General features: G+C 43.8%; 1 protein-coding gene across 1 annotated transcript in view; it reads right to left on the bottom strand.

Annotated features, from left to right (window-relative positions):
- Window positions 1-14,369, bottom strand: part of SAMD3 (sterile alpha motif domain containing 3) — a 73,233-nt gene that overhangs the window by 14,215 nt on the left and 44,649 nt on the right. The window contains exon 7 of the mRNA XM_019520293.1: window positions 9,712-9,882. Coding sequence (XP_019375838.1) covers window positions 9,712-9,882 — 171 coding nt within the window. The remainder of the gene's footprint in view (window positions 1-9,711; window positions 9,883-14,369) is intronic.

Below are 14,369 nucleotides of genomic sequence, written 5' to 3'. Positions count from 1 at the left end.
AAGGCAAACACAGATAAACTGATGACTGTGGATCCTTCTTGCAATTCTGCTGTGCAGTCCTGAGCCACTTCCTTTACTGACTTCAGTTAGCTGAACTACACTTACAAATATTCATAACAAACAGCAGCAGAAATAACACAATGCCTTAGAGTAAGTGCAGAACCAAAGAAAAAGCTGATATAGGACCAGCCACATTCACTTCGTTCATGCTTGTCATCTCTCTTGAACTGGTGGAACTGGCAGAGCAAGGAAGGCTTTAACACATTCGACATAGGTAAACACGAAACACTAGTACGTAAGCTAAGGGACTCCTAGTCTATCGGGTCCAGTCCCCTGCATCCCCTGGCTATCGTTATCTGAAAGAATCCTCCATATTGCCACTTTAAACAGTCACATGCAACTGCAATGAACAACATCCAAAACATTAGCGATACCATTTCACATATCATTGTAAAAGCAGGGGAGATGAGGGCACTGCCAGTGCCCTGTCACTGAAATAACAGGAAAGTAGTTAATTCAGCAATTCCCAATCTGTGGTGTGCATAACACCAGTGGTACACAGATAACCTGTCAGTGGTACACTTTAACAGATTCATTATTATTACTTTATATGACAAAAATTTGCTGGTCGTACTTAAGGTTGAGCTGAAAAATTTGCTAGTGGTACTTAAGGTTGTATTGTTTTAAATTGGTGGTGCGCAATCTGTCAGAGTTCGGGAACTGCTGAGTTAATGCATGATTAGAAGATCCTAGGAAAAAGACTGCCTATGCAGCAACCTATTCCCCGCCTCCTCCCCATACACATATATACCTCCCAGCAGAAAAGTTCCCTCTTGGCCTCAGATTTGGCGATAAACAGAAGAACAATATGAGAAACCTCTGGGTTACTAGTACCAGTGGAAACATCAGCACCCCTCAGTCAAGAACCCCCAGCCTTAGCTGTTCCCAAAATCCCAATATCTCAGAGAAAGGTGAAATAAAAGCCAGCAACACTCATGAAGGGAAAAAAGTCCCATCCTGGCCCCAAGTGACAATCAGCAATGCCCTGGTTACAGAGGTCTTCTACATTGCAGAGCTACATTGTACAGTACAGCCCTGGGGGCCGCAATTACACGACTCCACATCTACACTTGCTGACTGCTACGCCAAAATTTCCCATCCTACCCATAAACTTAACCAGTTCAGTCTTAGGGAGAAGTACACTGCTTGCCTAACACTCCACTGCTCTGATCATTAGAAAGCTTTTAATTTCCAATCTAAATTTATGGTAGTTAGTGTGTAGCTATTTGACCTAGTGCCACTGTTGTTTTTCAGCCCTAAAAAAACACCCTGTTGTCTTCCCTAATATTTGACCCATGTTTGTAGGTTTACAGAGTGGTTGTATTCCCTCTCAGTCTGTTTTACTAAAATAAACAAGCCGAGCTTCTTTAATGTTCTTTCATAATAAAGGATTTCCCTTCTCTTAACTATTTTAGTGGAACTACTTTCAACTTGTTTCAATGCATCTCTTTTGAACACAGACCGGAACTGCATACTATTCTAAAAAGGGTCATAACAATTCCTTGTACAGTGCTGTTAGGTCCTCTTGTGTCTACTGCGTGCAGACATCCAAATGTTCCTTAGGCTATTGTGCTGGTCTTTTTCACAGCTGCAGGATACTGGCAACTCCTGGGCATCCTATGATTAATCAGCAAGCACTCGCCCCTCATAATGAAATTGCATTACACTCATTAAGTGCTGTTAAAGTTAGAACATCCTGTGAGCAGTAATATGTTAAGGGTTAATACTGTTTCTTGCCTCCGCAGCTCTGACTTGCCACAGAGGACTGGTGAGCAGGGGCATGGCTAGGAGCCAGGACATCCATCTCTAACCCTGCTCTGGGGTAATGAGGGTGAGGGAGGAGGGAAGGTGGGAAGGAAGCATCTTGGGCTGCTGGAGGATTGCAAATTGCTTGTTTTATCTTGGCAGAGCAGACAGAAGTTATCCTAACATGAGCCAGGTAGCACAGCCCAGTTAACCCTCACCTGAAGTGGAATAACTCTGAGGTGCTCAGGGGGCAATTAGCATGAGTTAAGGAGCTTTAATGTGGGGATGCTCACAATTTAAGTATCCTTAGTATGGCCAAAGTATAACATGTAACTTCACCCTGAGCTGCATCACCAGGTTGATGACATCCAACACATCGAAATTGTAAACTCTACAGGCGACCCTTGCCATTTGCAGGGGATACGAGAATATATCCCCCACAAATGGCGAAATCCACGAATAAGCCACTGCGTTCATGAATGCTGTGCCCCTGGCGGCTGGAGCGGGGCACGGCTCCGTCGGCTCTGGCGGGATCACAGCAGCAGTGGTGGGCAGTGGCAGCAAGTGCAGTGCTCCTGAGATGTTCCTGGAAGTGTATAAAGTGTGTTTAAAATGCGGGTTCGGCATCTGCAAATATTTCAAACTGCAAATGCAGAATCCATGAATAACGAGGGTTTCCTGTACTTCTAGCTTAGACAAGCTATACTGTGCTATCCAGATGTATGCCCCAAACCATAAAATCTACAAAAACCTCACATTCAAGAAATGATGAACTTGACTTAAAGGAACTGAAGAAAACTCTTGTTTAATGTATAACTGTCTGCAGCTCTGATCCTCCTATCCTTTCAGACTAGCTAAGAAACATGTGTAAAGCACACTGAAGTGGAAAATGCTACAGCAAGGAAATACAAAATTTACCAGTGAAACACCAGGCTGGTTTTTAGGGCTTTCACTGACATGGTTGTGAGGCTCTCAGCTCAGTGCACAAAGGCAGCAACACACAGACATGCCTGAGCCTTTTAGATCTACGCATTGATCTCCTTTCTTCTAACCAAGCTACTTAAGTACAGATTAGTCAATACCCAAAGTAACCTATCCTTCCATCACCATGTGCTTTAATTACAATTGATATTTGATGAAGAGCGGCACATGTACATCAATCACCAGTAGATCAGGCACTTGAGACTCCACTGCCATGTTAGTTTATCCAGTAATTGTTCTCAGCAGAGAATCATTACAGGAGTGCAGCATATTGAACTAACACATGCTTGTGGATCAATAGATGCTTTCATAGCCTAATTTGCTAAAAGTATAATGGGGGAAAAATGATTTCTTTACACGTGTTCAGTATTTTTAAGTAGTTTTATTCATATTGTATTTGAGGGTTTTGTTAGAGTAAGGAAAATGTAGCATTGTTTAAGGCATAAATAATTTATATCCATACAAATTTATTAAAGTCTAACATCAAAAGATTTCTTCTGTTACAAAAATGTGTTAAACTTCATGCTTGCAGCAGAATATGTTCTGCATATAATGACCTTATTACTGAAACTGCATATTTCAGAATATTTTTTTCCTGTACACATTTACCAAATAAAGTCTTACCAAGGAAGAGCAGTGAACAAGCCATTATATGCTGTATGCTTGAATAAAATGAAATAAGAAAATCTTAAACGTTCAAAGAACTACATACTGATTTCTTCTTACTTTACCTACATGTCTTCCTTTATCTTCCAGCTTGTTACAAGATGATTCACAGTAAATGAAAAGAGAGGCAAATGAAATGAAAAGTTATTTCAGTATAAAAGTGGCTGCCATTCAGTAATAAAATGAGCCCTTTATAGCTGCATGTACCAGCTACATTGACTTAAATTTTTTTGATGAATACTGTTTGAACACAATTTGAATTCTATGACAGCCATGTCCAGCAGTAGCTAGTTGGGCAGCAAGAATGGGGACAAATTTAGTTTATAAGTTGCATTTTAGTCTACTGAATTAAAATCTAGGGAAGACTCTAGGTCATCTATACACCATCAGTCAATTAAGCTGGTAGCATCCCAAAAGAATTTTAAACATGGTGCCATTTTGCAGCAAAAATGAGATCAAACTAGGTCCCTATAAGATATTATTTCCATCAAACAATAGGTAATATCACTTCATGGAAACTGTCATGCCACTTCACATTGAAAGGACAGGCTATCCAGAAGGGAAAAAGTACCTTGATAATTTGCTCTGCCAGCACTTGCCAGTCAGGGGAGTTAGAAAGCTGCTGCCAGGGGTTGTCACCTGTCTCTTCAGCTGTCTGGGAATAAGAAGTCACCTGGGCTTCCCCTCAGTAAGGAGCTGCTCCCCACAGCCCTCGTGCAGATCTGGGGAGACCCAGGAGAAGGGCAGTGGGATGGGGTTGGGGAGGGAGGGAAGGCTCAGCAGGGTTTGAATTCTCCAGGGACCTTATTAGGTGCTTATCCTGCCCCCAAATTTCTGAACAAATTCCCTCCCCATCTCTCTCTGTGTCAGAGAAGTAAAGCATGTCACTTAAGTATTTGTTTAGTCCTTGGCTTTCATAGAAGTGCTAATGGCTTCTTAAAGCAGCAGACTTGGGAGTGGTTGAAGAAAAGAGGAGAGTGGCAGTGAGTCATGACCAGGGATCCTGGTTTTCTCCAATTTAAAAAAATCCCCAATTTTTGGTTAAAAAAAGTAACCCCAGATCCACATCTTTCCATGATTAAAACACCATGTATATATCTGTATCTATCTATATAGTCATATAGATATCTATATATAGACATATAGATATCTATCTATCTATATCTATCAATCGATAGATCTATCTATCAATAGATATAGTTATAACTATAGCTTATAAGATATGGCTTATATATCTATATAGATAGATAAATATCTATATTTATATCTCTCTCTCTGTCTAGATAGATAGATAGATGTGGCATTTCATTTTAATTATGGAAAAATGTAGATCTGGGGTTACTTTTTTTAACCAAAAATTGGGGATTTTTTTAAATCAGAGAAAACCAGGATCCCTGGTCATGACATCTCCTGCTACTGGGCTCTGGGGAAGCAGTTCAGCATGATTCACAGCGATTTCTCTTGCAGGAAGAAAGCAGTCTACCCTGGAATGCCAAATACTATCACCACATGTTCAAATTAAAGCTTAATAGAAAACAGTTATAAACATGTTCTACATTTTTCCAAGCAACGATTTTGAGACTCTTTGGTCATTTTTATGGTTTGTTGGCTACTTTTATTGTACATTAATTACTTTGCACATGCAGCATGTCTAAATTTATTGTGCAATTTAACCAGTAATTGCACAATAGATGTAATGCGTCAAGGGCCTCAGGGAAAACAACTAGACACTGCCGATCGGCCCTATCTTTATTACAATGTGAAATTAGCGTCTCCAATTCCTAGTAATGGCATATTTCAGTTCCTCTGTCATGGCTGCTCAGCAGTGGGAAAGAAGTGACTTGGTAATGATGACAAGTGCTGGCATAGGCCCAGCATTGAAGTCTGTAGTGCTGCTGCCTTGTCTTGTCTTTGCTGCCTTGTCTTGCAGTCGCTAACTTTTCCCCAGCCATCAATGTCAGTGAGGGCTCAGAAGATTTCTTTCAAGGATGTTTTAAGACCTTGTGCAATCAGGGCACCGTAAGTTCAGTTCCAGTCAGTGCACATTTGCTATTCATCACATCTGGATGCCTGGTAGGCAGTGTCAGCACTAGGGTTGGCATTACTGGCATTTGAGCGCAGCATGAACAGGAACAGCAGATGAAAGCCTTGCTGGGGATACGTTCCTCCTGAGGTAGAAGAGATGCCCTGCTCATTTGTCAGCAGACTCAGAAAGCATGTAGCATGATGCACCCCTAATCCTACTGTTGATGGTAGGTCTCTCCACCTCCCCCCTTTTCTGAATGTCTGAATCAAAAAAATGGATAACTAGGAAGCAAAAACTATTTCTTCATCAGAACTGGAGTAATTTGGAACAAATCTTACATATAATCAGAAGAAACCTTAAAAGTCAGCTCTCACTCAATTAGTGTCATGTAATTACCCTCTAGAGCCAGATGGACGCAATAAAGACTAGACAGGTGTACCAGCACTAACCACACATTTTAAAAGAGTTTATTGGCAATTAATGATTCTTGGTCTGCAAATTGTCAGATTGACTGAATAGGCAAATAAGATGAAGTTTGTTTTGTTTTTGTTTCTTTGTTTGTTTTTTAAAGAGAGTGACAACCTGTACTTTGCACCTTATATTAACATACAAGCAGTGGAAACTGCATGCCCTGAAAAAAGAAAGTCATAACATAACAGCAACCAGAGATCTGATTCACAGATTCATAGATGTTAGGGTTGGAAGCAACCTCAGTAGTTCATTGAGTCAGACCGCCTGCCCTGGGCAGGAAAGAGCATAGGGGTAAGGCGACCCCAGCTAGGTGCTTGTCCAGTCTCCTCTTGAAGACCCCCAGGGTAGGGGAGAGCACCACCTCCCTTGGAAGCCCATTCCAGATTCTGGCAGCCCTTACCGTAAAGAAGTTCTTTCTAATGTCAACCTAAATCCGCTCTCCATCAATTTGTGGCCATTGTTCCTAATTACTCCAGAGGGTGCCCTAGTAAATAGAGCATCTCCTATTCCCTGCTGCCCTCCCCTGATGATTTTATAGGCAGCCACAAGATCACCTCTCAGCCTTCTCTTGCGAAGGGTGAAGAGATCTAGGTCCCTCAGTCTCTCCTCATAAGGCCTTGCCTGCAGGCCTCTGACCATTTGAGTAGCCCCTTCTCTGAACCCTCTCAAGCTTCTCCGCAGCCCTCTTGAAGTGCGGTGCCCAAAACTGGATGCAGTACTCCAACTGCGGCCTGACCGGTACCACATAGAGGGGAAGCATCACCTCCCTGGACCTGTTCATCATGAATCTGCTAAAGTATGATAAAGTGCGGTTAGCTTTGTTGATCACTTCATCGTGTTGACGACTCATGTTCATCTTGGAATCAACTATGACTCCAAGATCCCTTTCCACTGCTGTGCTGCTGAGATCATCCCCCCAGTCTATAAGTGAGTTGGTGGTTCTTTTTACCCAGGTGCTGCACTTTGCACTTGTCTTCGTTGAACTGCATCCTATTCTGTTCTGCCCATTTTTCCAACCTCTCCAGATCCTCCTGCATCCATTCCCTACCTTCTGGTCTGTTAAATTTGCCCCATAATTTGGTATCATCTGCGAACTTGGACAGGGTGCTGTCCATGCCCTCATCCAAGTCACTGATGAAGGCATTGAATAGCACTAGTCCAAGGACCGAGCCTTGTGGAAGTCCACTGCCCACATCTTTCCAGGTCGATAGCGACCCGTCCTCCGCCATTCTTTGGGTGCAACCCCTAAGCCAGTTTGCCACCCACCTGACTCTGTAATCTTCTACATCACAGCGTCTCAGTTTGTTTATGAGAACAGAATGAGATACTGTATCAAAGGCCTTCTTAAAGTCTACATAGATGACATCTACCTTGACTCCTGCGTCTAAGCATTTTGTGAACTGGTCATAAAAAGAAACAAGATTAGTCAGGCAGGATCTACCTGCAATGAATCCATGCTGATTTCCTTTCAGCATTATTTCCCCCGCTGGGCTCCCACAAATATGATCCTTAATGATTTTTCCAGAGTTTTCCCAAGGATAGAGGCGAGACTAACTGGCCTATAGATTCCCAGTTCCTCCCTCCTCCCCTTCTTGAAAATAGGGACCACATTGGCCCTTTTCCAGTCCTCTGGGACCTGACTGGAGCACCATGAGTGCTTGAACAGCTCTGCCAGTGGCTCTGCTATGACACAGCTGTTCCTTCAGCACCCTTGGATGAAAGGTGCTGAAGTCAGACCGCCTGCCCTGAGCGGGCAGGGCAATTCCTTTCGAGGAGTGGATGGACATATTTAGATCAAACTAAAGGCCTTAATATTTGATTGTGTGTTTTGATTTTTTAACACATTCACAGAAGTGCATAGTTTCATGTTTAACTGTGTATTTAATTGCCTTATTGAAATAGGTGGTAAGAGAATTTGTAAAGTATAATTGAGAAATTCATGCCTGCATGAAAATGGATAAATTAATTAGTACATTTTAAAACACATACAAGACAGTAATGGCCCTTTCTGGAATAGAAACTCTATTTAAAAGGAAATGAAGGAACTGCCTGTTCTGTTCACCAGAACCCTCTACAGCAATACACAAATTGCTTTTCAGCATACCACAAAGGGGAATATGGTGTGAGGATAAAAGGTTGCCCAGCATCTAGTCAAGTGTGCATGTGCATTCTTCTTTGCACATGGAGAACTCAGCTGCATTTGTACAACTAGTTCTTGAGCCCAAGCGTGTATTGGTCTGTACTCCAAAACCTGCAGCATGACTGGTACACTGGACTGGACTATTGAGCCTCTGCCCTCATGGGCAAAGATCCCTATTTATCAGATATTCCCAATCCCCACACATCACAATTACAAGGCACAAAATTAGAAACACACAGAACGCCACACAGCATTCAACTGATAAAAAGCCTGGGAGACAAGGACACTGCCTGTACCCTGCCACTGCAACTGCACATAATTGATTAATTGAGGGGTGGCCAGCCTGTGGCATGAGTGCCACAAGTGGCCTGGGCAGCCTGTGTGTGTGGCATGTAACAGATCAGGGTGGGAGACAGGCAGCAGAGCAGGAGATATGGCAAGAAGCAGAAGGAAGAGCAGGGGATCAGGCAGGGAGCACAGGGCAGGAAGCAAAGCAGGAGATCAGGCAGGGGAAAAGAATTGGAGTGGCACTCAGGGCTGGAGTGTGTCTAATTTGTGGCATGCCTGCCAAAAACACTGGCACCCACTGCATTTGTATGGTCAGAGGATCCAAGGACAGAACCAATTAATTCCCCACACTGGAGAGGAAGGCAAGAAGTATTTAGTCCTTGTGGATGTAACCAAAGGGAAATTTCCTTCCTACCCTCAAATGTGTTGATCGGTTTGATCTGGAACAAAGCAAGATCCCCCAACCAGGAGATTTTTTAACACACATGCAAATGCACCCCAGTCAAAACTCCCAAATGTAGGTGTGGCCATGTTCAATACTCCAGAGGAAGATGGAGGGTGAGTGAGGTGGGGAATGACACCACCTAGCCCAGCACTGTGTCACAGAGCATGTATAAAAATTGCATGAATTGCACAAAGAAAGCAGATCCTAAAACCAATCCCCAAGGAACCCCACTAGCGATCACTCTCCAGTCTGAAAACCCACTCTTCCACATAACCCAGTGTAGTCTCCTTTACCTACCTCATGTTTGTAGTATTGGCCCCCATCCTCTCCAGTTTGGCCAATCATTTTCCACAAGGCTCAATCTCAAAAATCTTTGCTTAAATCTAGGTAAACTAAGTCCACTACCTTGCCCTTATCAAAAGGCTATTCATTTAGCCTGGTGTGACCTCCCTTGGATAAAATGAATGTTTTATTTGTCTTAGTTTCTGTTGGTTTGCATATCTTTGATTATTCTTTCCTCCAAATATCTAAGCCCTTAATTACTGCTGAAGTCAAAAAAGACACTCTTCGAGTCAAACAAATGGAATGAAAGTATTTTAAGAAGGCAAATACTATTGTATATCCATTTAGCTCATTGTACAAGCAATGGTGCAAGACAACAGAGGATCACCTGTTTTGGGTTTCTCAGTGTCAGTGTAGGATTCCCCAGAAAGGAATGGGGGTCATAACCTACTCTCCTCTTTTCTGACCAACATGGTCAGCCCTTTAATAAGGAGTGGCCTCTCCATACTCCCTTCTAGGGCAGTCTGTGGCTTACTGCCGTACTGGAGCCTAAAGACTTTTGTAAGACCCATATATACTATTTATGGACGGAGATAGAAATGTTACCTTTATCTGTACCACTTGGATTTCATCACATCTGCTTTCAGCAGCAGCAGACTTCCTAGTTTGTCCTCTCCTGTGGCCAAACTTGCATTTGTTCCTCAGAACCTGTTCATCATCTTCAATTGGTCTCCGCACATATTTGAAGCGATCTTTAAGGGCTCGTTTCCATAGCAACTGTACAAGAAAGCCAACGTTGTTAGTATCTTTGAGAACCATGCTTCAGTCCTAAAGCAGGATATTTCCCTCTTTTTCCAGGTAAAGGCATTACTGACAAGTTGTGTTAGACACACATTTTCGGCAATATTCTTTAACTACACCTTATCTCAACATGAAACGGCCACCTCAAAAAACAGCAAACAATTGTACAAGCTAAAGAATGTGCTTGAAAACACAGGCAAGCTGCAATTCAGAAATCTTTTTCTCAAATTTATCTCCCAAGGTCAGCAGCATCCTATGAATTATATTTTATACTTCTGCATGAACTGATAACGCAAGAGGGAAAAATAAAAGAATGCTTATTAAAACAAGATGGTAAAAGATACTGTCTGAGGCTCTTCTCTATCACCCCAAGCCAAATTTTTCTGAAAATATCAGTTGTGTACCTGCTACTAGGGGATGGCAACAACTCATTTTTCTGTTTTTTTAAATGTTTTAAGATATCCAAAAATCACTTTAGAGTACCCCACCCTGTTGTGGACACTGGGGTGAACGGCTGAAAGTTGAGAGTTCAAGGCCATAGCAAAAGCGCTCACAGCACGGCCATGTTAGAGTCCAAAGAATCTGCAAATTCTGCTAAATAACTTGTCACAAGGACATGAGAAAGAGAAAGTCAAGACAAAATTCAAATGGGTCTATTACAAAATTCAAATGGGTCTATTATCCTATGGAGGTTTTTTTACTTAGGAAAACATCCTTTAGAATCAGTGGATGTTAATTGTAGATGCTCAAAGGTTCTTAGATATTCTGCTTACTCCACTATCATCCTGCTTCATATAAATGCTTCCTTCAGTATTTATTGGACCAGAATACCAGCTCATTTTATGTCTCCAAATGGCAGCTAACCAGCTGCAAAACTGCCATTTCTCACAGTTACACAATTCACAACCCTGCTCCATGCACAGTGTAGACATGTGACTATCCATATAGCTACTAAACATGCAACAGGTATCTGACTGTACATACATAGGCGGGTGTAACAGGGAACCCTAGCCCTATTACCAAGAAGTAGGGTGGTCCCTTTAAAACCAGAACCTTCCAGGCACAGCTGGCTGGTCAAGTAGGGGTCAAGGATCGAGCCCTGCCCACTGGTCAGGTGACAGGAAGGGGAAGGCCAGAACCATATAAACTGCAAGTGGAGAAAGCCAGAGAGAGAGCAGAGAGGGGGACCCCCGAGGACTATGGTGCAGCTGCAGCAGCCTCTTTGGGAAGAATACACCACACTGTGAGACAGAAGGACGATCACATAAAGTATGCAGGCACTTTGCCTCTCTTATTTCTTTATTATTATTTTCATTATATAGCCATAGGAGCCTATGGCTTATGTTTGATGTTAAAAAGGCCAGTGTTTTGTGGTTAAGGTTGTAGCGGTGGAGGAGGCCTTATTAGTGCCAAGGGGCACCATGATAGAGCAGCCCTGCTGCACTAGGGGTGCCACACTAGGGCCAGAAGTCCAAAGTCGCTTGAAGGCAAGATAGGAGCCTTGAAGCCAGGTCCTAGCAGGTGTACTTATTTGAAAGGCCCTAACTACAGAAAGAGGGGCAAAGCCAAAAGAGGCTGAGGCCCCAACAGTCTGGCACTACGGAGATATACAGTGTAGAAGGGCCAGTAGGCCTGGTGTCATGGAGAGCATGGAACAGAGGGCCTTGAGCCCAAGTGAGTTAGAGAGCTAGAGCCTTGGTGTCAAGCCCCGATTAGTGGGTTTTGACTGACAGGCCTAGCTAGAGAGAGAGAGAGCAAGCCCCAGTGGCTGAGACCCCCAACATAAAGAGAAATTTTTAAAACCATCTGCGAGTCACAGGGCATGTCAAGGGGAGGTAGGAACATGCATTTTTGCCCTTAAGGCAATACCCCATTATCCTACAGGTGGTGAGTCTGGAGCCTGTCTGGGAACCTGTGGGTCAACCTCCCTCTTTCTTAAGAATCAAGTAACAACAAGTCATGGCAGGTGAGTAAAGGGGTGGGGAAGCTGATCCCCAAAGAAGAAAAATCCAGCAAAACGTGACGGCGACACACTTACCGGCATATTAAAAAAAAAAAAAGCTGGCCCCCTGTCACAACGGGGAAAGCACAAATTATGAAAATCTACCCAGCAAAAGTCTATGACTGGAGGGGGCAGTAGAGCAAGAAGGACACTTCAATTTTTTAGCCAAATAGTCAAGTGGATGGGCTGGGTACATGGTTGAAAGCCCAGAGGTTGGAAGTTTGAGGCCATAACAAATGTGCTCATGGTGCAGCCCTGACAGATTCCAACAAATCTGCAAATTCTGCTAAACACCTTGTCATAAGGACAAGAAAAAGGAAAGGAAGTCAAGTGGCCAAGGCAATCACCCAGGAAGCAGGACAGGCAAGCTCTTAAGTCCTCCTCATTTTTCTGACTTTCCAGCACAGTATTATAGCCCTGGTTGTACTCTAGCCTACAACATAGGTCTTTCACTTCCTCGGTGAGTGTCCAGACCACTGGGCTAAAAACAGAAAGGAATGTACTCAATAGACACACATAGAAGCATCCGCATAAATGTAAAAAATAGCAGCTATGCAACTGTGTAGGTGCCATTTGAGTACTTTAAAACACTGCTCACAGTCCTTAGATTGCCATCAACTGCATTTTGCCTTTGCATCAATACATGCAGGCAATGAAATATGACAGTACCAAGGGATACAACACAGACAAATGTGGAGTAGCTTACAGTCCTATTTTTGTATCTAGCTCCCTTCTTTGTACCAATCTATGTGATTAATTGAACTATGGGTCCCAAGTGAGATGGTCTACAATGGCTACAATTAGCATGGTAGAATCTCATACTGCCTATGCTTATTAATTATCAGGTTCCATCCACCTGTGGATATTTCTGTGTTGATAACAAAAGGAAACATGCTTCCTCTAGTACATCTGAACAGTCCCCCTCCTCACTATACAAGTACATTAAAGAAAATCTTTCATTTCTTAGAGAGATGAGTCACTATCACTTCCCCAACCAAATGGAAGAGCTAGACCGGGAAGTCTTAAGTCAGCTCACAGAGGCAGTTAGGTTAAAGGACATGGTCATCATGGGTGACCTGAACTTTCCAGACAACTGCTGGGAAGAGCAGTCAGCCAAGTCTGACCGCTCATGTCGGTTCCTAGCCGAGATGCACGACCTCCCTCCTTCTAACCCAGGAGGTGCACAGCCCCACCAGGGAAGACACCTTGTTGGATCCGGTCCTGGCCATGGGCAATGACCTAGTGAGGAGTCTGAGGGTGCTCAACCACCTGTGTGACAGCAATCATCGTCTGCTGGAATTCACCATCTAGAGCAAGGTGGCGAAGGTCTGCAGCAAGGCAGCAGCCCTGGACTTCAGGACAGCAGATTTCAATGAGGTAAGGAGAATAGTTGAGGAGGCACTGAGGTCCCAGACAGGAGGGGAGTTGGGAGTCCAGGAAGAGTAGTCGTTCCTTAAGGAGACGATCCTCCAAGCCCAAAGGGAGGTAATCCCAACACAGATCAAAGGGGGCAAGAGGGTGCAAAAGCCCCCATGGCTCACCAAAAGCATCCAGGAACATCTAACTAAAAAGGAGGTATACACCCAATGGAAGGGAGGGGCCATCACCAGGCAGGACTATACCTCTGTTGCTTGGGGCTGCAGGGGGGCAGTCAGGAAGGCCAAGGTGGAGATGGAACTGGAACTAGCTACCTAGATCAAGGACAACAAAAAGTCCTTTTTTAAATACATAGGGGGTAAAAAGAAGGTACCGGGTAACGTGGGGCCCCTGCAGGACACACTAGGAAATCTGGTCATTGCACCAGACAGCAAAGCTAACCTATTTAACAATTTCTTTGCCTCCATTTTTCTGAGTAGGGACCAAGTCAACTCTCCCACCAGGACCTCCATAGGCCCCAGGGGAGGCACACCCAGGCCTAGGGTCAGTGAGGACATAGTCAGGTAACTTCTGGAGGGAGTGGATGAATTTAAATCAGCAGGTCCTAACAACCTCCACCCCAGAGTGCTAAAGGAATTAGCAGAGGTCATTGCAGGACCCCTGGCACAGCTTTACAAGCACACGTGTTGCTCTGGCGTGGTACCAGAGGACTGGAAAAGGGCCAATGTGGTTTCCATTTTCAAAAAAGGGAGGAAGGAGGACCCAGGAAACTATAGGCCAGTTAGTCTTACCTCGATCCTGGGTAAGTTTTTTGAAAGAATTATCATGGCACATGTCCACAAGGGGCCAGCAGGGGAGATTATGTGTAGGGGCAACCAACATGGGTTCATTAGTGGCAGGTCCTGTCAGACCAACCTGGTGGCCTTCTATGACCAGGTCACAAAATCCTTAGATGCAGGGGTAGCAGTGGACATAGTCTTTCTGGACTTTAGGAAGGCCTTTGATACTGTCTCTCACCCCATTCTCATTAAAAAACTAGGAGACTGTGGTGTAGACACCCATACAGTCAAATGGGTTGCCAACT

Source organism: Gavialis gangeticus, unplaced genomic scaffold, assembly GCF_001723915.1.
Source record: "Gavialis gangeticus isolate Ggan-Ray unplaced genomic scaffold, GavGan_comp1, whole genome shotgun sequence".
NCBI classification, from domain to species: Eukaryota; Metazoa; Chordata; order Crocodylia; family Gavialidae; genus Gavialis; species Gavialis gangeticus.
This window is presented reverse-complemented; position numbering and strand designations above follow the sequence as displayed.